We start from the raw sequence: 24,553 nt of genomic DNA, 5'->3' as shown, positions 1-24,553 counted from the left end.
TCTTATGTATAATGTGAGTACACAGTGATTGGATATTGCTACAGTTTTGCTAGATTAGCAAAGATGTCTCTTGTGCAATGATGTAGTAAGAAAAACAGATTTCACACGCCTCATGTTACCAAGTTTTGATTACTACAATCACTTTTTAATATTATTGTCAATTAGCTCAACAGACTTAACTTCCCAGGCTATCAACCAGACTAAGTGGTGCAAGGAAGGGAACTAGACTGCTTTCCTTACTAGATTACCATTCAAGCCACTAAATTAGAAATGTTCATTCTTCCTTAAGTGACTCTACATTTATATATGAAGTTGAATCACTGTTTAGAGCTGGAGAGACTAATGGTTTATCTCATCTTTCTGTTCCCCTCTAGTTTGGTGGTTAAAGCATATGGTGAAAGCTTGGCTTTTCTAAGTTGGAAAAGGAAAATAAACCTACTATTTCCACACCCACAGAGGAATGCTAACTGGAAAATCTACAGGGTAAGGTGATAGGCAGGGGAAACTGCTTCTGTGGCCATGTTTTGAATGAAAAGATGAAATGAGACTCCCTTGTGAGAAAAAAAATTAGGTACCAATTCCAGGAAGGTAGGAGGCATCTGCTGACTGAATCAAGAAAGGAGAGGCTGAAGTACTGAAACACATCTTACTCTCAGTGCTTTCCTAAGCTAAGTCTCTGGGGATTTTTTTCATTCTGCTTGCTCCTCTACACTGTGTAGGAGCTTTCTTTTTTAGTTCAGAGCTGTAAACTGTTTAAGTGACAGCATTAATAAAAAATTAGGGACTGAAATCTAAACTGTAAGAATACAGAGACTGAATAAATAAATCAGTATTTTAATCAAAACTGGAAGCCAAGGAGGTGGAAGACTATGGATACACTTAGTTACACTTAGTTATCAGCTGCATCTCCTTTGCAATACATCTGTGAAATCCTTATTTATGTGAGTTGAAATCAGAAAATTCCTACGAAATGTTTGCCATAAATAAAAATTTAAAAATTAAATAAAAAATGTTTTATTTAAAACATTAGCATGTCTATTGTACCATTCTTGGTACATCATTCCTTGCTTGTATTTCCGAATGGAATGTTCAGATTGAACCACAGAATCGCTAGGCTGGAAGAGACCTTCAAGATCATTGAGTCCACCCCATGCCTGAACACCTCAATTAAACCATGGCACCAAGTGCCACATCCAGTCTTTGTTCAAACACATCCAGGGATGGTGACTCCACCACCTCCCCAGGCAGACCATTCCAGTACTTGATCACCCTTTGTATAAAAAACATTTTCCTAACATCCAACCTATATTTCCCTTGGTGCAGCTTGAGACTGGTTCAGTCAGTTGTTGCCTGGAGAAAGAGACCAACCCCCAGCTGACTACAGCCAACTTTCAGGAAGTTGTAGAGAGTGATAAGGTCACCCCTGAGTCTCCTTTTCTCCAGGCTGAACATCCCTAGCTCCCTCAGTCGTTCCTCACAGGGTTTGTGTTCCAAGCCCCTCTCCAGCCTCGTTGCCTTCTCTGGATGCGCTCAAGCATCTAAACGTCCTTCCCAAACTGAGGGGCCCAGAACTGGACACAGCACTCGAGGTGTGGCCTCACCAGTGCCGAGTGCAGGGGAAGGATGACCTCCCTGCTCCTGCTGGCCACACTGTTCCTGATCCAGGCCAGGATGCCCTTGGCCTTCTTGGCCACCAGGGCACACTGCTGGCTCATGTTCAGCCAACTGTCAACCAGCAGCACCCCCAGGTCCCTTTCTGCCTGGGCACTGCCCAGCCACACCATCCAGCCTAGAGTGCTGCAGGGGGTTATTGTGGCCAAAATGCAGGACTGGGCACTTGGACTTATTAAACGTCATCTTATTGGACTCTGCCCATGCATCCAACCATTCCAGGTCTCTCTGTAGAGCCCTCCTACCTTCCAACAGATCAACACACACTCCCAGCTTAGTGTCATCTGCAGATTTAGTGTCATCTGCAGATTTACTAATGAAAGACTCAACACCCTCATCCATGTCATCAATAAAGACATTGAACAGAACTGGCCCCAGCACAGACTCCCGAGGGACACCACTGGTGACTGGCCCCAGCTGGATGCAGCACCATTCACCACCACTCTCTGGGCTGGCCATCCAGCCAGTTCCTAACCCAGCACAGAGTGCTCCTGTCCTAGCCATGGGCTGCCAGCTTTTCCAGGAGTGTGCTGTGGGAGACAGTGCCAAAGGCCTTGCTGAAATCCAGGTACACAACATCCACAGCCTTTCCTGCATCCACCACGTGGGTCACCAGGTCATAAAAGGGGACCAGGCAGGTCAAACACGACCTACACCTCCTAAACCCCTGCTGACTGGGTCTGATACCCTGGCCCTCCTGTAAGTGCTGTGTGATGATACTCAATATAAACTGTTCCATAAACCTCCATACCAGGTACTGAGGTCAGGCTGTAATTGGCCTTTAATTACCAGGATCCTCCTTCCCACCCTTTTTGTGAATGGGTGTCACATTGGCCAGCATCCAGTCATCTGGAACTTCCCCAGCGAGCCAGGACTGCTGGTAAATGATAGAGAGTGTCTTCCCAAGCTCATCTGCCAGCTCCCTCATCACCCTGGGATGGATCCCATCTGAGCCCATAGAGTTATGAACATCCAAGTGGCTCAGCAGTTCTCTGACTGCCTCCTCCTGGATAACAGGGGAACCATTCTGCTCCCTGACACCATCAACCAACCCAAGAGGACAGCTGTCCTGAAGACAAGCCATCTTCCCACTAAAGACTGAGGCAAAGAAGGCATTAGGGACTTCTGCCTTCTCCTCATCTGCAGTTACTGAGTTCCCTCCCTCATCCAATAGAGAACAAAGGTTCTTACCTTACACTTCCTTTCGCCATTAATACATTTATGAAAACATTTTTTATTCTCCTTTACAAAAGTTGCCAAATTAAGTTTGAACTGAGCTTTGGCCTCCCTAATTTTTTCCTCCATCCTCTAGCAATCCCCTGAAATACTTCATGAGAGACCTGATCCTCCTTCCAAAGATGATACATCCTCTTTTTATTCCTAAGTTCCTTCACAACCTCGTTGCCCATCCAGGCTGGATGTCTGCCTTGTCGACTCATCTTTTGGCACACAGGGACAGTCTGTTCGTGTGCCCTCAAGATCTCTGTTTTGAAGCATGCTCACCTTTCCTGGAGTCCTTTGCTTCCAAGGGCTGCTTTCCAAGTAACTCTCTTAACAAGTCTCCTAAATAGGCCAAAGTCTGCCCTCTGGAAGTCCAATGTGAAAGTCTTATTGATGTTCCTCCTCATTTCACCACATTTCATTGCTTAAATGCTAAGCAGTGAAAAGACTACCTTAAACTTTTACAAGAACATGAAGTAGGCACATGTCTTAGTTAATGTATAATGAAGTTTCCACTGCACAGATCTGATTGCTGGTAGAGAAAACACAAAATACATAGAAAATACACTTGAGAAAAGTGATTTCAGCTATTCAAGTATTAAATTCTGTTCCTTTTCTAGACTTGAAATTTTGTGGGCTCTCTATTATAAATCACCCTGTTGCCATTCAAAAGCATATCTAAATATCTACATATGAAGCCAATAAAACATGGTTTTATAATTAACCAATGTTAGATCACAGGAACTAAATGCCTGTGTTCATTATGTGTAGCTATATGGACAAGCAGAATATTAACTAATTTTGAACATGAGATGTATACCTTTACAGGCAATTAAACACAGTTATAGAAAAAATTATTGTATTATGAATTCCTGTAACCCTCACAGTAAAGAATTTCTTCCTAGTATCTAAACTAAACCTAACCTCTTTCAGTCCTATCTCTACATACCCTTATAAAATCTCCTGGCTTTCTTGTAGGTCCCCTTCTCAGTAAATATTCAGATACACACTGATTACAATAGCTATCCAATACAAGAATCCTGACCTGTTATCTGTGGAAGCTGAGACTTCTATTTTGAGTTGTAGTATTTCTAAGATGGGAGTGGACAGAGAAGAAAAGTTTCTGAGTTATCTTTCTCACTGTTTCCCAGTTATCTTTTAATCATGCAGTGATTTATATATTCTTAGGTTTTTTTGGCATTTAATGAGAACAAATCCCTTTTTCTATTATAACAGAAAAAGGTACTCCCACAGATATGCACACACTAGAATAAGAAAGTCTCATGTACATATCTTAAACAGATGGAGAGGACATTCCTCACCCATTTAACTACTTACTCTGTACTGGTAATTAATTAATCTGAGCTTCTGCAATTTAGGAGACTCAAGAGTATTTAAAAAATTTGAATCAAATTTTTGTAGATGCAAGTAAGTCAGTTCATTAGACCATTTCTTTAACAATGAATAGTTTCTCCATAAAAGGTAAAATTTTGGCTCTATCACCTGAATTTGAATACATTAAAAAAATAATGGAGGGGATAAAATCTTGAGAGATAGTGTATTGTGTAACATCCAGTGATTTGCATATAAGGTGAATGCTTGTATCCTTTAGAAATACTGGTTTAAAAGTAACTTTGTGGAGAAGAATTAGATCTAAGAAAGATATTCTGGCAGGTAACTAAACAGCTGTCATGGAGCCCTCATAACTATTTAACTGTGGGATAAAAAGATAATTACAAAAGCAGTGGTGAAAACACCAAGTTCATTTTACCTATATAAGAAGGGCTTTGGAACACATGTTGTGTGTAGAATGAGGGAAAAGCATCCTGCCTAGACAACTGAAGTTAAAGCAGCTGAATTGAGAATACAAGGGAAGTTTTGGGAATGCAAGTACGAAATACTGAAAAGGTAGGTTACCTTACTTTTTTCTATACCCACAAGATGTTCCCCTTTTAGCACCGTCCAGTAGTAATGTTTGCTTTCTTTTCTGCAACTCATACTTCTACAGATTTTGCTCTTTGCAAAAGAGGACAGAGCATACATTGCTTCAAATCTCAGCACACTGATAGTTGAGTGGGTTAATTTGGAGGAAGATATTTCCCTCAATCTGCTTGAATGACCACTGCCACTGGAGAAAAGCATCTGAAGCAATCAATTTACATCACCTTTAAAAGCAAGAGAACTTACTCTTGCAAGCAATGGTTAGGTCTTGCAGTGATGAAGGAAAAGTAAGCTTGAAGGAGGAATTACCACCAACTAGGGGATTCTACAGTACTTCCAGTGTGAAGCTGCTGCTACAAAAACAGCATAAAGAGCCCAAAAGCATGCAGGTGTGTCCTCTTCTGTAACCCACCACACCAGACTAGGTGTTCCATGGCTGGCAGAATGAGCTTCCATAACCCCACTTCCTTGTTACCAGGAAAGATGAACCCAACTAGAGACAAAACATTCTTGTGAAAGCGCTTGCACAAGCTGGATACTGCCCCATTAAAAATGATGGTTATCACCTTGGTATCTGATGTAACTTGATCTCAACCTGGTAAATCCTAGTAAACTGATTCCCGCTGAATTGGAAGAGGGATACAATAAGATTGCTAAAGTATCTTTATGAACAAAAGGTACCTTCTGAAAATTGAACCTATAGTAAAAGAAGTGGCTGTGCATAGCTTGGTAGGTAAAAAGCCTTCTTGGCTATGCTTTTTGCCATGAAGATACTAAAAGAACAGCAGTCCAAATAAAAGAAAGAACAGGAAAATCAAGTATCAGCAGTTTTGGCTTTTTTTTAGACTTCACAAAACTCACGAAAATGAAGACAAGAAAAGAAGGGTCTAGCTCAGCCAGATGGCACTAATGAATTGGAAGGGGGGGAGAGGGGGATTTTGTCATCTCATACATTCAGCGAGTGCTTGCCACAAGTTCAGCTTGGGGTTAAAAAGTCTGAAATATTTTAGTAAGTGCACACCTTTATGCTGAGTTTACATTTAGAAAATGTCCAATTGTTCAGTTTTACCTTCTCCCTTTTCAAATTATCTGCCTGGGCCATGAAAGAGGACATAACAAGGGAATTCTTGTAAGTTAAAAATTTTACTTACTTCATACAGGTTAATCAAATTAGTTTGCTCTGGACTGGAATTAAATACAAAACCAGCTTGCTATATTCAATTTCAGAAAATACTAGATACATTTTTTGTTTTTTCCTATGCTACTGAGCAGCTTTTATAGAATTTAATTTTTGTTTTTGTGCTTAGGCCCTGTTTATGGCTATACTAGAAAATGATGCAGATTTAAACTTATTTTGTTCTAACCCATTTTCTTCTTATTTTGTTTGTGAGTTAATTGTTAACACAGGCAAAAGTCACAGAATTAAAATTGCACCTCAAGCTTGTTCTATACATAAGAACCAGAAACCAGTCAGCTACAAAGAAACACATCAGTTAAAGCTTTTGGTAAAAATTCTATGTAAGCCTATGAAAAAACACATAGGCTCAGTAGACCTGAAGATCCTTCACAGATGCTTTTCATTTGTACAGCTTTTGAAAAATAGCCTTTTGTCTTTGATACATGTATACAGCTAAAAATATTTAGCTTTGTTTTTTAAGAAAATGTTCTACATATTTTTACTGTACCTCTTGCCATGCACAACTGCCCCAGGATCCTCAGACTTCGCTTCCAACTCCTGAACTTCATCTACCAGTGTCTTGTAAGTAGCTCTCTTTACTCTGTAAGTACATACAAAATACTGCCAGACTTACTCTTCTTGAAAGTATAACAACAGATACTTTAAATGCTTATATAAATATTCAACTTATAAATCCATTTTCCCTGACTTAAAACTAAGGAGAAATATCAAAAAACAAATCTAAAGAACATATTTTATCATCTGTTATTGCAAATTAGAAATAGAAAATATTTATTAATAAAACACTACAATTATTTGAACATTTAAAATAGTAATAACTCTTGTAATAAAGTTTTTAAAAAACAAAGATGGTAAAAAAGAATTTTATAAAATCACCAGAATTTATCTTAATTTGTTTTTTATTATATTAGTAATTAGAATACACATTTAAAAGTCAGTACTCTCTTCTGTAAACACTGGCATTTCCGTACTCACACTTTGTATACTATATCAAGAAGTAAAGCTGTCATAGGAATACACAGAAGTCCCATCCAAAACACTCCAGAGCTGAACATCATAGCTGCCTGAAGAGAAAATGCACAAAACAGGATGTCATGACAAGAACTAGCAAAAAAAAAAAATCTTAGAAATATCAAGTAGTTTGTGGAGGCTATCAAAAGCAAATTTAAATGAATCATTCTAGTCTGACTAATGTGAAATAGAACTTGAACTCCTTTCTGAAATCCCCTGAGTTGCAACATAAATCCAGTAAATAGTAAGCACTATTTCAGGTCTAGAAGCTGGTAGAAAGATACAGTGCTTAGCTCTTTGCGTGGGGGAATCACCCCTCCACAATGCTGCTCCATAGCACTGTAATGATTACAGGCTTTTCCGTTAAAATCAGATTTATCAAAAATCCACCCTTTTCCAACTCTCTCAATACATTATGAGCATAGCTTTTCAATGTGCAATCTACTCTAACAGGATATAACAGTTTCTGACTCTTCATTTGGATACTGGACACTGTTACAATTACCCTGCAATATAACTTCGATCAAAGTTTTCTCCCACAGAACTCGTTGTACCACAGTTCCCACACTGCCACAGACTCCTGTTAATCAGATTGCTTAAAAATGAGAAATAAGGAAACAACTATTTATGTAATTATGAAAATATGCAACATATCGTTAAATGAAAATCTAACACATTAATACATGGTGAAATATTTGAAAACCACGTAGTTGTTTTTTTCTGTGTATTTGTTTTTTCTCTACACCACTATATGTAATACATTGGAATTTCTTCTGTTCACAACTTGGTCTCTAGAAATACTAAAAAGTAAAACATATTGAATGGCCAAAACATCACAATATATGGACATCAAAGAAAAAATGTCTTTACCCTTGTAATTCACATTGAAATGTCTACATTGATAATATGATGGATGCAAAGAGTATGATAAATACTTACTGAAGCATGTTACTAGAGGTTTGAATTGCAGTCAGTATTAGAAATAATTTTATAATGTAATTTGATTGTAGAGAGGTTGAAAGTAACATCACTACACAACAGTAGCGTAGTGTAGTTTCAAATCCTTTCTTTCATTACTTGGAGACTAATTTCTTTCACAGGTTAAAGCCTCAGTATGTAAAATAAATAAGCTGGAATGTTACTAGTTTTAATTAGCAGACAAATAGTAGACAGTTTGGAGTAGCTGAAGTCTAATTTCTCAACATGCATACATGAACATTTAAGAATTATACTCAAGTTAATATATGAAAATAGAAATTAATTATTTTCAGAAAAAACCCTAATTCTCATATAAGCAAAAAGTTCAATTTACCTTGTTTTTGTATCCAAATTCCTAATGACATTGATTCTTTGGAAAGCATTAGAATGTACTTTAAAAATATGGTAACCTTCCCATGACTATGTTAAAAGGACATAGATATTGCTCTGATGTTCTACTAACTACTTCTGTCAACAGCTGCCAGCAAAGGTGTAAATACTGAGCAGTAGCAGGTTCAGAATAAAACAATTCATATTTTCAAAAGGGAAAAAAAAAGGAGAAAAATTTGTATCAGGAGGAAATGTATTAGAGAGAAAAATGAATTAGCAGTCACTTTATAAGCAAAACCTGACTCTTGACATATTTGATGAAATACTAATTTTCTAGAACAGGAGCTAATAGGAAATGTCTATCATAAATGCATTTTGCAAGACATTTTACAATTAACTAGTAATTAGATAGACAGTTCCCTTAAAAACAAGAAAAAAGCATAATAATACAATTTGAACTAATTATGATTATTCCTTCCTATTATTAACAACATTTTTTAATTTATAAGAACATAGCAAAGAGCTGTCCTTGTGTTAGCCACCTGGTATTAAATGTTTGCTGGTGAAACAGCAAAAGTGATAATGTAGGTCTTAGGATGTTAATTCTGACCATTGTAATGCTAACTATGAATGAAGGAACAACTGGCGCCTACTATTCACTCCATCCAGCCTTTGGCTTTACAAATGAACAACATGAATTGAGGTAAAAAAAAAAGTTTTTTTGCGTCATATTTGAAAGCCTGTCAGATTTTTTTTCTTTTACAGAGTTAATCCAAACCTAAAAGATTTAAAGCCGACATTCGCATTAAAGACAGAGGCCCTCTTTGTATTTTTTGGATGAAGAGGGGAAAAAATAAAATCCCACAGAGGTATTTCCTTCCTTTCTGTACAAGAAAGCTCCCCCCTCACTCTGTAGAAAACATTTTTGTCTCTAACTTTTCACATCTCTCTACACATAGGCAGGTCATCTGGGAAACGGCAAACCAATCCCTTTCAGACAATGGCACTAACAGGAGCAGCCTGTTCTGGGGACGGACTCTGGCTGCCTCTGTTTGTGGTTTACAAATTGTTCCTAATGTGAGAGATTTGTGGTCTATGCCAAGTCTTCCCCCTTTAGGCCTTGTGAAACCAAATGGAATCTGCCACAAAAGTGGCTCCCAGGGGAATTCAGAAGTAATCCAAAATGAGAGCTGGGAAGCCCAGTTTATTGTAGGACTTACAAATCCTGCAGGGAAGATAAATAATTTGTTGTGTGTGTAGCTCATGCTCAATATTAAGACTTTCTAAAATAAATTAGCATTTTTTTAAGTTTAGATTTTTATATAGGTTCTCATTTTTCAAAAAAGAAAGAATTGCTGAGGAATGCTCCTTTTCATGATTTAGTGGCAGACAAGAAATCCTTGCTGCAAAACATTTTTAAAGCACTGCTGAAGATGTAGTGTTAGGAAATTACATGTCAGAATGAACAGAGAATATTTGCTTTTTCCTCATTATGAAATGATCTGCCAAAACAGCTGGCTCAGATTTTAGAAAGCCTTTAAAAATAAGAAGAGAAAGATGAAAACAGTGGTAAAATTCTTGGGGCAGAAAAGTTCACCCTTTAATCTATTTCAAGTACCATCTAGGTATACATCTCCTTCCTATAAACTACAAAGCTATAAAATACCTCAACATCATCAAACTAGCAAAAGTTTCTCTTTTCAACCTACTGAAAAAACTTCATTAGTAGTAGTAATGTGCATGTGTTTGCCTTCATATATGCCAAAGTACTTACTGTTGTAGTACTAAAACAGATCTGCATTAACTTCCAGTGCAATGAATTTCCTGCAAGTAAGTTTGTGTATTGCCTCTAGTCTTTGCTATGTAGAGTTTAAAAAACATCTTTTAGCTCCTTTTAATTAGGAACTGTGTTACTTAGAATTGCAAAGAATTAAGTTCCTCTCTATTAGGATCTCTGGTTATTAGGTACATTAACCAAGACAGACCACTGGAAGCAGAGAAGATAAATTGGGCAGTTCAAAGATCAGCTCTGCTGTTCCTGTTTGAGAAAATGAGAATGTAACTACTGAATATGGAGAAGGATCTTTGAAGTATATCTGGGAATAGCAGATTCTGGCTCATGAATAAATGTCTGCTACTAGACCAAGTACAATTAAACGTGAAGGTTTGAGGAGTAAAAATGGAAGCTACCTATTGGGAATTAAACGGAAAAATAAAAACCCCTTAGACAACCCCTGAAGTGAAAGACAAAAAGAAAACTTTAAATATAAATTATTAAATAGTTAAAATATGTTAGTATCAGAATGGTAACATAGTTTTAGGCTCCCAGGTGAGGACAGATGACTAAAATGGATATGTTTTATGTGATGAACTCTGATTAACTTAAAAAAATCATCAATAAATCACTTTTTTAAAAAGTAATAATATTCTCCACAAAAGTACACTGAAACTTTTCTCCCTAAACAAGATGTTCACATAGGTATAGAAAGGAAGACATACAGATTACTGATTTTTGTTTTGTAAAGACTCACAGGTCTTAAAAGACAAGCTGGGAAAACTTGGAAGGGGGATGAAAATGTGCTAAAACTGTAGGATAATGCCTCTAAGGGCCTTCTGCTGAGGATGGGAAATATTTTGGACTACGAAGGAAAAGCCTAGCTTTTATTGTTGAATTATTTCAATGTTCTTGCAAATTTAGTACACCAGTTATTCCCCCTGAAATGAAGATACAGAATTTGGATAATATTTTAATCCAGACTGGTAAAAAAGCAGTGCAGCAGCAAAAAAAAAAAAAAAAAAAAAAAAAAGATGACCAACTACCCTAGATATTAGCCATTGAAGAAGGACTATATTCTACAAGTTTTGTGATAATGAAGTGAGAATTGATAGACTTTGGTATTTGCTTACCATACAGAGCTCAAAGCACTTTTCTGAAATACAGATTGCCAACTCAGTTATCTGCCAGGTCCCTTAAATGCATGGCACAGTAATTCTCTTGTTTGGAGGAATTTAGAGAAATCATTACTTCCCAAATTTTAGGGGCCTTATTTATAACTCTCCCTGGCTAACACTGAGGAAAAGCACCATAGCAATTTTTCTTAAATATACAATGATTTAAATTTATTTATTATGCTGTATTCTGGAAAAGTTATTAAAAAATATTCATCTGTTTTTTAAAAGTGCAAGAGACAAGTATCCATTAATAGCACCTTTTACAGCTGGAGGGACAACACAGCAGGGTGCAAAAGCTCTAAGATCCTCACAGAGAAGCTGTTGATGTATGGGCTGGATGGACTGTGAGATACACTGAAAATGGGCTGAATGGCAGCTGGGGATCAGTGTCAGGCTGGCTGGAGGCCAGTAACTGAAAGTATACCCCAGGGATCAATACTGGGTCCAGTTTCATTTAACATCTTCATTAAAGATCTGGATGAGAGGCAAAATGTACCCTCAGGAAGTTTGCTACTGACACAAAATGGGGGGAGGAGTGGCAAATGCAATAGAGGATTGTGTTGCCATCCAGAGAACCCTCAAAGGGCTGAAGAAATGGGCTGACAGGAACCTCATGCAGTTGAATAAGGTGGAATGCAAACTCCTGCACATGGGAAGGATCAACCCCTGGCAGCAGTATATCCTGGGGGCCACTCAGCTGGAAAGCAGCTGGGCAGAAAAGGACTTGGTCCCAATGGACACCAAGTTGAAAATGAGCCAGAAATGGGTCCTTGTGACAAAGGAAGTGAATGGTATCTTTTGGCTTCATTAGACAAAATATTGCCAGCAGAGGGGAAGGCAGGTCCCCTCCACTCAGCGTTGATGAAGTCATGCCTAGGGAAGTCTCCAGTTCTGGGCTCCCCATCACAAGAAACACAGATATACTGAAATTAGTCCAATGTCCTGAAGTGTCTTTCATACAGGAGAGAAACCTGAGATAGCTGGGACTATAGCCTAAGAGAAGGCTTTGGGAGATCTCTCACCCTGAGTGGAGGGTGCAAAGACAGAGACAGGCTATTTCCAGTGAAGCCCTGTCATGGCACAAGAGGCAAGGAGAGCAAACTAAAACTGGAATCTGAAGATCAAGAGAGCCTTTCACTGTGAGGGTGACTGAACAGGGACATAGGTTTTTCAGAAATGTTGTAGTGTCTCCATCCTTGGTAACACTCAAAAGCTGCCTGGACACAGTCCGGGGCAACTCAGTGCAGTGTCAGAAGCTTTAGACCAGATGACCTCCAGAGACCTGTTCAGCTCTTCTATGATTGTATTCTAACCTAAATACTTTGCTTTGTAGGCTTTGCTCTACATGAGACTAAAACCAATTCCCACTTTTGGATCAAACATCTTACTAGAGAAGACCTTTTCATTAGAGACCAAAGTATCTACAGTTTCAAAAAATTATTTTTTGAATGTGTTTTTGTGTAAAAAACCCCAATGTAGTAAAGGCATTAAAGGATGCATATCTAATATTTTAATAAGCATGATTTCATATAAGCAGGATACTTGGCATAATATAGAGAGAAGCAATATTTAAGAAACCAATGCTGTCAGTATAGTATATTCTAAAACACCTTTTCTACACAGTGCAGCTAAATCTTCCCAAAAGAAATATTACTGTTTTTCACAAGACTTCTGAAAACCTCAATCAAATGATCTTAAATTCTGTAAAATACATGCTTGGACCTTAACTCCAATTTCCGCCAGTAGTTTTATAAATCCCCTGGGTCAGGCAGAGCAGAAACAGATGGTGCTCTGGAGAACTTTACAGTGCATTGTCTACAGTACAACCATAAATTAAAAAGTTCTGTGGATACTGAACTTTTGCTTGAGTATCCATGTCATACTTCTTATTCAAGTAAAGTATTATTATTCTAAGCTATCTTATTAATCATATAGGTGTAAAAAAAGAGGTCTAACAATTCAGAGCGCAGAACAGTAACAAGGAGCATTACAGATTGATTTGTTTTTCTCCCCTCCTCAATTACAGGTTTGCAATTCAGACCATAACCAGATTTTTTCAAGAAAGAGATAATCATATTAGTTTAGAAAAGTATCTATTTTTATAATTTAAAAAATTTGTCTGCTTTTTTTAAGAGGACTTAAAGGAAAAGCAGACCTATTAACTGCAAGGATGGAAGCACTAATGGAAGGTTCTTGCAGCTTTACAGCCTACTGACAGATGAATGGAGGTTGCTGTTATTAGGTGATGTAAGTTACAGAAATTTCATTAGTTAAAGCAATTATTGCAAAAGGATTACACAGATATAAAAACATAGAAAATTTAATCACAGCTTCATTTATTTATGCAGTCATTATACAGATATGACAAAACATGGACAGGAGGAAACTTCTGGCAATTCCCTGAAGATAAAAAATCCATTTTGTTCAGTATCACAGAATAGTTTTCTCTGTATTGAAGAGTTTAAAAGAAAAAAGAAAATACACCTGCAAAGCATTTATCAAATATGAACAGACTTGGCATTTACTTTAAAAAACTTATGCAAACTTCATCTGGCTTAAACAGAAAATACCATAAGTTGTTTAAAATATTTTGAAAGTATATTTAAATTATTTATTTGTTAATATTATATATAGAAGTATCAACCTAATTATTATCAATGTAGTAGAAAGACAGACCCAGGCAGTTGATTTTTTTCAAGTCCACAATAAAAGTTTTCTTCTATTCTGAAGTGACACCTTTCTTTTGAAATTAAATGCAACTTTTTAATGCAAGGGGTCAAAATATATGGTGTTAAACCTAGCCAAAAAATGCCTAAAAATAATTTTATGGTTTTCTTTTCCCCTTTCTTTCCTGTGCATCTGTATTTAAGAGCACAGTCTTTACTAGTAAAATATTAAGAAAATAACCCACAAAGTTCCTTGTTCACATGCTTCCATACTATACGGTACTGACAGAAAGCAAATGCATGAATAAACATTCCTGCAGATGTAATGCAAATTTAAATATAATAAAAATATCCTCTGTATGCTACAGAAGACGCAAAGTTGTTATAAACTCAATGAAAGCTTTTGAAATGTTTTCAGTATTTCTCTCTTATAAGCTGTGCATCCCCATTTCTTCTCACAGAAATAGTGTTTTGCTACTACTACCAAAATCCTTCTTGAAGAAAAGGTATTTTAATATTTTGTTATAAGTAGATAGAAGTTAAATTCCCAGTTTCTTAGGATCTGTGTCTAAGACTAGAAGAATATAGTCCCAGAATGAACTCAAGGAAAGTAATTTTTGAATGGGTGATTTTAAAGTACAAGCAAAATAATAAGAAAGTAAACAGTAAGTTCTACTTAATTAATGATAAAATATTTATGCCTTGTTTCTACTAAAAGACTCATGAAGTTGATTTGCTACAGTACCTGAACTAGCTACACATACTATACAACATAATTAATGAGTTAGGTTATCACCCCTTTTTATCACATATCCTTCTTCAGTTTTATGGCCTATTTTTCCATTTTCTTCATCTTCATAAAGACCATTGCTTCTCTCATAGTTTTCATCCATTCTTCCTTCTAGCCTGTGTCTGCCAAAAGACAATGGTGAACTGACAGTTTTCATCTGAACATCATCAGTAAAGGAAAATGAATGAAGTTTTCTTCACTTGGAACTTTATTTCTTTAAGAAAAAAACCCCACAACTGCAATAGAAACTGTTTTAAGTTTGGCAAGATGTAACTGGTTTCAGAATATGGAAAGCTACTATAACCCAGACATCTACTATCTATCTCTAACAGATAATCAGCAACAGAACTACCAGTTACTCATATCAGAAGACCTGTGCCAGGATACCTTACTTATGTGAGTAAGAAGTCAAATTGCAGTTCTTTTGGTGCACTACCTGTTTGACAATAAGTTATCACTACTTACAGGACTTAGGACTACTGCACCATGGAGAGCCATGTAGTTCCCACACTGTAAGAAATAGTACTGTATAGGTGGATGAGTGTTTGCCTAGTGCAGATCTACCAGTCTGGGAAAACCAGAAAACAAAGGTCTTGATGCCAGAATTGTCTCAGCATGCTAGATGAACCGGACATTTTGCATCAAGGGGGGCCCTGTGTGTTTTTGTTCTGGGAAAACTCAGCAGAAGAGAGAGACAGAAAAATACACTTGATTATACTATTAGGAACATGTCAAGGAAAGGGGTCTAGTAGCCTAGACAACAGAGAAAAAAATGCTGTAACTTTCATGATTTTTCACTTTACTGTATTTTCTTTTAGAGCACGGCATTCTGCAATCTTTCCTTCTGTAATAACAACATACAGCAACCTATATGTAAAGCCAACTTTAATTATCTTCTGTATAATTGGAAAAATACACAAAAGGATGGAAACAATTAGTGTAAAAAGTCAGAAGAACTTGCAAAAATAGGTGATATATTTGTTTCTTTGTTCAGTAAGTGACTGGATGATGGTTGGATAGTAAAAGATGAACACAAACCAACAACTCTTATGCTTTAACTTTGGGTCACTACCTTTAGTGCTCAAACATAAGAGTATTAGCAGCATGAATTGACTTTTCTTCTGTTACAACTCAATTTTTTGTCGAGTCAATACCTTGCAGTGTTCTCCATAGAAATACATTGATTATCAGAGTTGAATATTTTATAGGAACGGATACAAAAAAAGAGTTTCAAAATATTTAGATTAAAACATTCCTCTGCATCCAATGAATGAATTTTCCATCACCTCCATATGCTTTTTCTCTCCCTGTCAAGAGCAATAGAATTTTATTTTCTTGGAACAGAACCAGAAATAAGCAGGAAGAATCTTACTATTTTCATGACACTAATATGAAGAAGAACTGAATCCTTACCAGAATGTTTCATTAGGTGCTTTTCTATCTCAAAGAAGACATGAAAAATATGTTTGCAGAAGACATCATCTAGCTGGAATTTAATTGTTGGATGAATATTATGTTAAGAATACAGACTGGAAAGACTATAACCTACTATGACAGAATTGTTACCAGCTCTAAGAAGAAGAAAGAGAATACTTTTAAACATTCTAAGGACTATAGTTATGTAATCTGCAACTATATATCCTTATAAATTTGAAGTTTATTAAAAAGGGGGAATTTTTAATGAACACATTTGGGGAAAAAATGCATGAAAGTCCCCTTCAGCATAATTTCTCATATCATACCAGCTAAAATGGACAAAAAGCTAAAAGCAGACATCAGCTTTTGAGACACTCTAACTTTTGCCAATACGTTGATGAATTTTTCAAGTCTGACTCACACATTTGAAGAAATCAGGCAAGCAGTATTTGCACAGGCAAGTAGAATTGCTCATATAGATTTGTTTCTGTCACATCACATTTTTTTGCACAGATAAATCCAAGAATCTCTTAGTTTCAATACTTTTGGAAGGCCTGATTTGCTACAGAGAAACTCAGTGAATTCAGCCCTGCCAGAGACCACTCAGTCAGTAGAGGAACTTCTAGGAAAGCTTACAGAAATCCTGGTCCAGTCTGAGCTGCAGGATGCTTCAACAGGACTTTTAGCCACACAGAGTGCAGCACAAAAAGCTAGACAAGAGTTTTGAACATAAGCTTTACTGGCCTATGATACTTTCAGAAGACTTTATTCTGACATCACAGACATTGAAATATATTCCTAGAAAGGAAACAAAACCAATCTCAGTCAACACCACCCCCCTTTGAACAATTTCATGCACATACACACATCAAAACTACTATATACGCATACATGCACAAACAAACACACCAACAAATTAACACTACCCATTTCAAGTACAGATAAAGTTTTATCACAACCAATAAATGATTTTAGGTTCATAAGTCAGACTACTTTGGCACAATGTTGAATTCAAAGCCTAAGAGTATTATTTTTGTTGACAGCTAGATCTCTTTAATGAAGAACTGTTTCTAGGAGATCACAGGAATTACACTCCCTCAACACCAGGTGTTTTCACAGTAACTTCAGGCTCTGAAAATGTACCAACTATAACATTGTTATTTCAATAGTGAAGTATCCACCCTTATGTCACACAAGGTATAACACACCATTTTGTTTCCACTGTGCTTATCACCATGAAAGTTCTGGTGTCTTAAAAGCTATAAAGTTTTTACAAAATCTCTAAAACCACCAAATTCCAAAAACATTGTTTCTTCTATAAAATACAGTATATATGAAGAAAAATGCTGAAGTACGATAGTTTAGATTACTTTAATTTAAAATAATATACAGAATTAGTTTTGAGTACTGGAGGCAATGTGGTAATGTACAAAATCTACATATATACATATGTTAGACACTATGATACAGAGGAAAACCAGCTAGAAATTGTGTAATTTCAAATTATTTTCCTTAGGTGTCCAAGTATTTAAGGTAACACCTTGTGCTTTCCATTAAAATGTAATAGTTACAGAAATGCCTATAAACTATTTTTTCCTTTAACAGTTTAAATAAGAGGTTGGATTTATGAGTCTTAATTACTTTCAAGAGAGAGAGAGAGATACACCTACATTTTCCAAATCCTACATAAATTTTTAAATTGCTGAATTATATCACAGTACTGGTGGAGTTAAAGGGACTCACTCTTTTACTGGTGTAAGGCTTGATTTAGCTGATATGCTTTGAGAACCATTAGAAGAATATCTTTCTGACTCAAGCAAGTATTCTCAGTTTCTGATTCCCACTGAGAATGCACATCAAACTTCTCAGCTCAGGAGGTACTGGTCCCACCCAGAAGCAGACATTAGTGTCTGGGAAATTATTTCTTCAGACGTTTCTGGAACTGAATGGTACTGAGAATTTGGGACTGCAGCTCCAATTAAATCAGATAAGGTAGCAAATAAGCATCTTTTACAGATTCAATCCAATCTGGAATATTCAGATCAGGTTTACACAAATGCAATTAAAAATGAATGAGAAACCACTAATTACCATCAAAAGGTTAAAGATACATTAGAATAATGCATTCCAAGCAGCACATTAATCAACAAGGAAGTGCTCCTGACAAGCAGTTAATGCAATGTTATGGAACCTCAAATTTTTTTGAGGCATTTTACAGAAGTACTTGGAAAATTTGTAAAATTCAAGATTAAAAACAGCCTTAACCAGGCTACTATTGGTTACTTCATTATAAAAAAATACTCCAGAAAAATAAGCACTATAATTCTGAGAACTGCATTTGGTAAGACTTTTCTTCAGAAAACTAAAGCTTACCTAAGAACTGCAAAACAGATTACCTGTCTATTCTTTCTCATTAGACCATATACTCACAGCCTGTTAGCTGAGCTCCATTTTTACAAGAGTAAAAATTTATTCTATTTTAAATAAACACGGTTGCCATATTGAAGGTATAAAAGACAGAATGACATATGCACCTCTAGTTAGTAGAAGGATCCAATAAAGATTAGGTCTGTACTACTGACTGAAACAATATTTTTTCCACACATTTGGATGATAGTTAAAATATATTTTTACCTCTCCTGACATATCTGGTGCCATAGGAATGACCGGCCACAAAGAAGAGTAGATTCCAAAAAACACTACCCAAAGTGCAATGCTTCCCCAGATTGCTATGTGGCTGAACTGTTGAAACAAGCATAAAAAGAACAATTATCATAGATGTATTATAACATAAGATCTTTGCTACCTAGTATTTACAATGCTATTTTGATATATTAGGTTAAATTTCCATACCTTGTATTAATTTAACTCTACTACTTCACTTAGCTATTTCTTAAAGGAAAATGATACTATCAGCAGCAATATTACTGCATTTTAAGCCAATTTAAATTCAGTTACAATAAGTCCAGAGTAATTTGATTTTCTTGTTTAAGTATTACATCTGTCGTAATTTTCAATATTGAGCATTATTTTTTGTATGTGGATATTCTGTCCTTCCACACAGTAACCACAGTTTGCTACTGACAAACTCTTAAATGGGTGCAATATAACAAGTAAGAAGAAAACAATACAATTATTCATCCATCATATTTCACAGAACATATGAGAATATGGTAAAGACATTTGCTTACCAAAGTCCAATATGAGGTCTCTAATCCAGCCTTCAAACACACAGTCAGAACCACAAACTTCAGGAGAGAAAGACAGAGAGAGTATTCTTAATATGCCAATCTTAACACACAGAAATTATTAGTTTGGTTAAACTTTCAGGAGAAGACAAGAAAAAGTAAATTACTACTAGAAGATTTAAGGATACAACCCAGTAATAAGCTAATAATAGAACATTAAGAATTATTAGATTCCATTAATAATGGCCACTCCCTTGATTTGGAAAACTCTTCTTTTGCATTAGAAATCTTATCCTTGCTTCTTAGAACTCTGTAAGTCTGGCTCTTACAAAGGTGTTGGCATCTTTATTGATGGTATTTAGGTTACACAGAAAGGTTTGTGAAAATTGTAGTAGTCCTCTTCAGTAGAGACTGAAGGCACTCTAGTTACAGACAGGATGACTACAACTTTGTACACCAAGACACATTTAGAAGACACAAATGCTGGACTGAAGGAGGCTTGCAATTGTTCAAGTTTACATTAATCTAAACTTAAAACACAACCAAAAGTTTTGTTCACTTCATCAGTAAATGAGTCATCTGCACCAAACCCTGAAAAGCCTGAGTTAAATGTTGGTAATAGAAGACTTATGTTCTGCATACAAATAACATGTTGAGTAAGTTTGTTGTGTCATTTTCATTATTCCCTCTGATCTTTACCCTTTTCTTATCTTTATACATTTTATACAGCAGTCTCTGAAAACATCACGTTTGTAGGACATGCTCCATTTTATCTTACAGATGAGCAACAGGAGAAAGTTTATAATCCTACAGAAAGGACTAGTTGATCTAGGAAAGTTGTTTATCTCCCTCCTTTGAAATTCACTCAAGCAAGTTTTCTGTTTGCCACAGATATAGTTATGACATTTCGTAACTCACTCGTGGATGTGTATCACAAGTTTTGCTTTACATGTAATCTGAAGAATATGAGGCTGATAAAAGGAGTCACAAAGACCAAGCTCCAACTCTAACAGCTATACTTTAAATTCTAGCTTGTTGGACAACTTGGCAGCACTGGTTGCCAGTGAGTCTGTTTGTATTGAACTTCAAGCAGCCTCAGAAATTCAGAAGAAATGTACTTCAATCAGAAGCTGAAGCAACTAGTTAAATATGTATGACAAATCTTTCACTCTGTCTGGTGCACAGAAGGATACAAACACTGCAAGAAAGCTTCCACCTATAAGCTTATACTTTCAATTCTGAAATCCTGAAATCTCCTATTTCAACTGTGCTATTAAGGACAAAAAAAAACCAACCTCACACCACCACAATTTCATTATCTAAAACATGTGTGAAATCTAATTAGAAGAAAATTGAGGATGATTATGAGTATTATAATTGGCTTGGTCTATCCAGTTTGGGTTCTGTACTTGGATGCATGAAAAAAAGTTATGGAAAAATAACCCAAACAAACTCCTTTGGTACACTTGTTCGCTACTTGGGTCAGTCATAAGAGAAGTAAACATCCTTCAGGATAAGATCAAACATTGCTGCTGCATAGACAAAATGTATACACAAAACAAACACTGCAGATCTCTATAAAAGGAGATACACATTGTGAGTATAGAGCCTTTACTGACCTGTGATGGGATCAGATCTGATACTGCTAACAAAATCACCAACTACACAGAGCCACTCCCTCAGGAATATGGGGTTTATTGCTCCCTCCTCTGCTTCAGTAGTGCTCTAAATCCTACCCAGGGAGCAAGAACTCAAACTGGTATTCTGTATAAAGACTGAGATTTTTTTTTAAACAAAAGACTCTCCAAAATGGTCATACAGATATTTTCACAGCACTCGATTCCTATTTGGAATTTATGTTTAAAGAAATAATTCCAGGACATACTATGAATCATTGCATATTTCTGAATTTTATTTGTGGATCCAAAGAAACGAAACTGTATCAACTCCTGAATTCCTTTCTTATTCACTTTTGCAGAACTGATGACTACAGATGTCTGAAAACCACATTGTAAACAGTATGAGAAATGAGAATTACCTTAGCTTCAGAATTTTGATATGACTGACAACTGTTACTACTCATATACCTCACAAAAACAGATTTAAAGAAAAAATTAAACTCTCCACCCTAATTTTGAAAATCTCTCCAAAAATCACGTTTGTCCCAGATTTCCTTGAATTCCTGTGCAAGAGCAGGAAACCATCAATTGTAACTTCTCTATTTCCCCAGACTTTTAACCCGACGTGAAGGAAAATAGGGGTTTTTTTTGGGAAATTCTTGAGCATTTTGCAGGTTAGTAGCAAGAAATTAACTACCTCTCAAGATGGTCAAGTTTCAGCTCTTCTAGTTGAGAAGCAGTTGCAGAATGTGACATATGAGCAGCATTGTGACCTCTGTTTTAGCAAGTGTCTAGAATATTTTCCTTTTATTTCAGTTATGCTGTTTCCTTATTCCCCAAAGAAGTGATTTTGATGTGAATTCATATTACAGCCCCTTACTTTAATGGAAGAATTAATTTCGTTTTGCACCCGCCAACAGTGAGGAACTTGAAAAATTAATTAAACTTTTAACATTGAAGAACAGAGGAGCATAGATCTAATTTTGTTTGTAAGACAGATCTTGGAAAACCCACTATTGAGTAACATTCATATCTAGTAAGTGAAAAGCACATATTTAGCTTTACTGATTTATTCTAGGAGATAAAAGATTAAAAGGAAAAAAAAAACAATTATGACTACTACCTATGAGAGCAACAGAAATTGACTTTTAGGTATGGATCAGGTGTATTTCTGGTGGTTTGATTGCCTCTGAAAAGGGAGGCACAACCTTTATTCAGTATGACTCATTACCTCTTTTAAGGCCTCACGTTAAATTAAGAGAGAGAACAGGATTGTATCATCAGAAGCCCACAAACCACTTCTAAAATCAACAACCTGATATTTCTCCAATGCAAATGCTTAAACTAAATTAATAAGCATGCTAATTAGGGAATTAGAATTCCCATTATTTAAAAAACCAGACAGTTAACAGTAAAGAACAAATGTATCTTCTGCATCTTTATTAAAATGCTTTGTTTTAAAAACTGGAATTAGAACACAAAGTGCACTCCAAATCTTCTTGAAGAGTCATTCAAGAGCCATTTCTTAAAGCACTTTTTAAGGCACTGCACTAAGTCTTCTATGAATAGAATTAATAGTAATAGTAGCAGGATATCTTTAAAATAGTTAGAGCCAATGTAGACTTACAGTGTATACAGTGTTACCCAGGAGCAGGTAATCAGAAGTCCTGCCATTGCCGAATACAGTACCTGGAAAAGGAAAGAGGGATTAAAATAAAAACATTTCAACATCCACAAAAGGACTATATATGATCTTAATTTTGATACAAAAGAGATGGCAGCACTTTCTACAGGGTACTCAGAGATTTCATCTTGAACTGCACTGAACACTGGAGAACTATGACTTGTATCATGTTTAGTGCTCTAAAACTTTCAGTGACTTTAGGGATTATGCAGGAAACAGGAACTTTCTGTGACACCATATACCAATAAAACCAACTTTGTATTCAGTAGAGTGCAATTAAGAGTTTCTTTTAATATCAGATATAAACTCTTATCATCAGAAAGATGTGAAATAAAATGGTTATAGTATATATTGCTTATAACATGTAAGTAAGCAGAAGGCTTAGAGTCAGACTTTCATAAATTCTGTTATTTTTGGTATGGAAACTTATCTTTGCTCTTATGCATATTTCTGAATTCAACTTCAGTAAAAATACAAAATATACTCAGTTTAAATTCTTGAGATGCTTGTCATTCATAAAATTTTCAAAATTTACCCAACTCAAATATGTGGATTCATATAAGTACATACCCATTTGGCACATATGGAAACACACACACACACATCAATTATGCAGAGTCAGAGCTCTCAAGAGACGCATTTTCATAAAAAATCATATTTTCATAAAAACCACATGTTTCCTAAGTTTAAGACTCTAAAGCAGTGAATTTTCCATTATTTATTAGAAGTTCGTGAGTATTTTTACAGCATAAGCTTTTCTGATCCCAGTTCTGTCAAATGTTTTTTTAGACATGGGATGATCAACAACTGAATTATTATGAGGAAATTCCTCATTCTCAATTAAAAGTGCTGAGGTGGCTGCATTTTCCCATATTCAGTTTTGAAATGCTTCTAGCATTCAAGGCTGTTCATATACAGCAACTAAAATAATAAAATTCTAATACTCTGCTGTAGAGGTTCTAACCACTGGGATATTGCTTTTTACTGCATTATACAGAGTGTTAAATGCTGTGTATGTAGTAAGGACGGACAAAAGACAATACAAAAAAAGAATAATAAAGAAGTATTTTTAAAAAAGTTGTATTGGGGAAAGAGAAGAATAAAGGTATTTCTCTGTGGGGGGAATTAAGGGATAGATTTTTAACTCCTCTGATTAGGCTGGACAGAAGAAGGTGACAAAAATGGTGATAAATGCTGATAAAAACAGGCTGTAGTTGGAAACACTTATTTTCCACTATCTCAGCTGGCACATGGTATATTAAACACTGCTAGTTAAGTATGTTTTCATATTTGTGTTGAGTGTTTTTCCAGCCCGCATATCATCTTTATATATGCTTGAAATTAAATCCATTTTGGTTGTGGATGAAGAATGCTCCTCTCTAAAAGCTTTTCAGGACTTGTGAAGACAGTTTAACAAAGAAAAAAAATGATGCATTTACTGATATTCTGGAAGAGACAGGAGGGGACAACTTCACACAAAAATACTAGGATAGAAGTCCTCCTTAACCTAGTTGTTTCCCATTCCGTGATGAGGAGTGCACCATGGCTGCATCCTTAGCTCTACTGATACTGGCTGCATTTCTGACACTTCCCCTATTTAACTTCCTCCCTGGACAGACTAGCACACCAAGAAGGACTACAGGAACTGAAGCCTGAAAAAAAACAAACCCAAGACTGTAGCTTATTTTAAAGATTATACAAAAGAGGAGCACCTGGTGAATTTACTAGTACATGCAAATTTGGCTTCTCCCATTTATGTTGACAAAGTTGTATCTGAAGAAACTTCTGTGAAGATTGATGTTTCACTTTTTGTATCCACATGACAGTACACAGAGTGTAAATTTTGTGTACTGCACAATGGTAAGGTCCCATGAAGCCAATTCTGACA

The 24,553-nt window shown here is 36.0% G+C and overlaps 1 protein-coding gene across 2 annotated transcripts in view; it reads right to left on the bottom strand.

Annotated features, from left to right (window-relative positions):
• The window catches only part of ATP8A1 (ATPase phospholipid transporting 8A1), a 101,768-nt gene that overhangs the window by 6,035 nt on the left and 71,180 nt on the right, over positions 1-24,553 (bottom strand). For both annotated transcript variants that reach the window (XM_066548474.1, XM_066548473.1), the window contains exons 31-35: positions 22,609-22,670; positions 19,366-19,422; positions 18,809-18,916; positions 7,007-7,095; positions 6,519-6,611 (exon numbers count right to left, since the gene is read on the bottom strand). In XM_066548474.1, the coding sequence (XP_066404571.1) occupies positions 6,519-6,611; positions 7,007-7,095; positions 18,809-18,916; positions 19,366-19,422; positions 22,609-22,670 (409 nt within the window). The remainder of the gene's footprint in view (positions 1-6,518; positions 6,612-7,006; positions 7,096-18,808; positions 18,917-19,365; positions 19,423-22,608; positions 22,671-24,553) is intronic.

This window comes from Molothrus aeneus, chromosome 4 (genome assembly GCF_037042795.1).
Source record: "Molothrus aeneus isolate 106 chromosome 4, BPBGC_Maene_1.0, whole genome shotgun sequence".
Taxonomy (NCBI): Eukaryota; Metazoa; Chordata; class Aves; order Passeriformes; family Icteridae; genus Molothrus; species Molothrus aeneus.
This window is presented reverse-complemented; position numbering and strand designations above follow the sequence as displayed.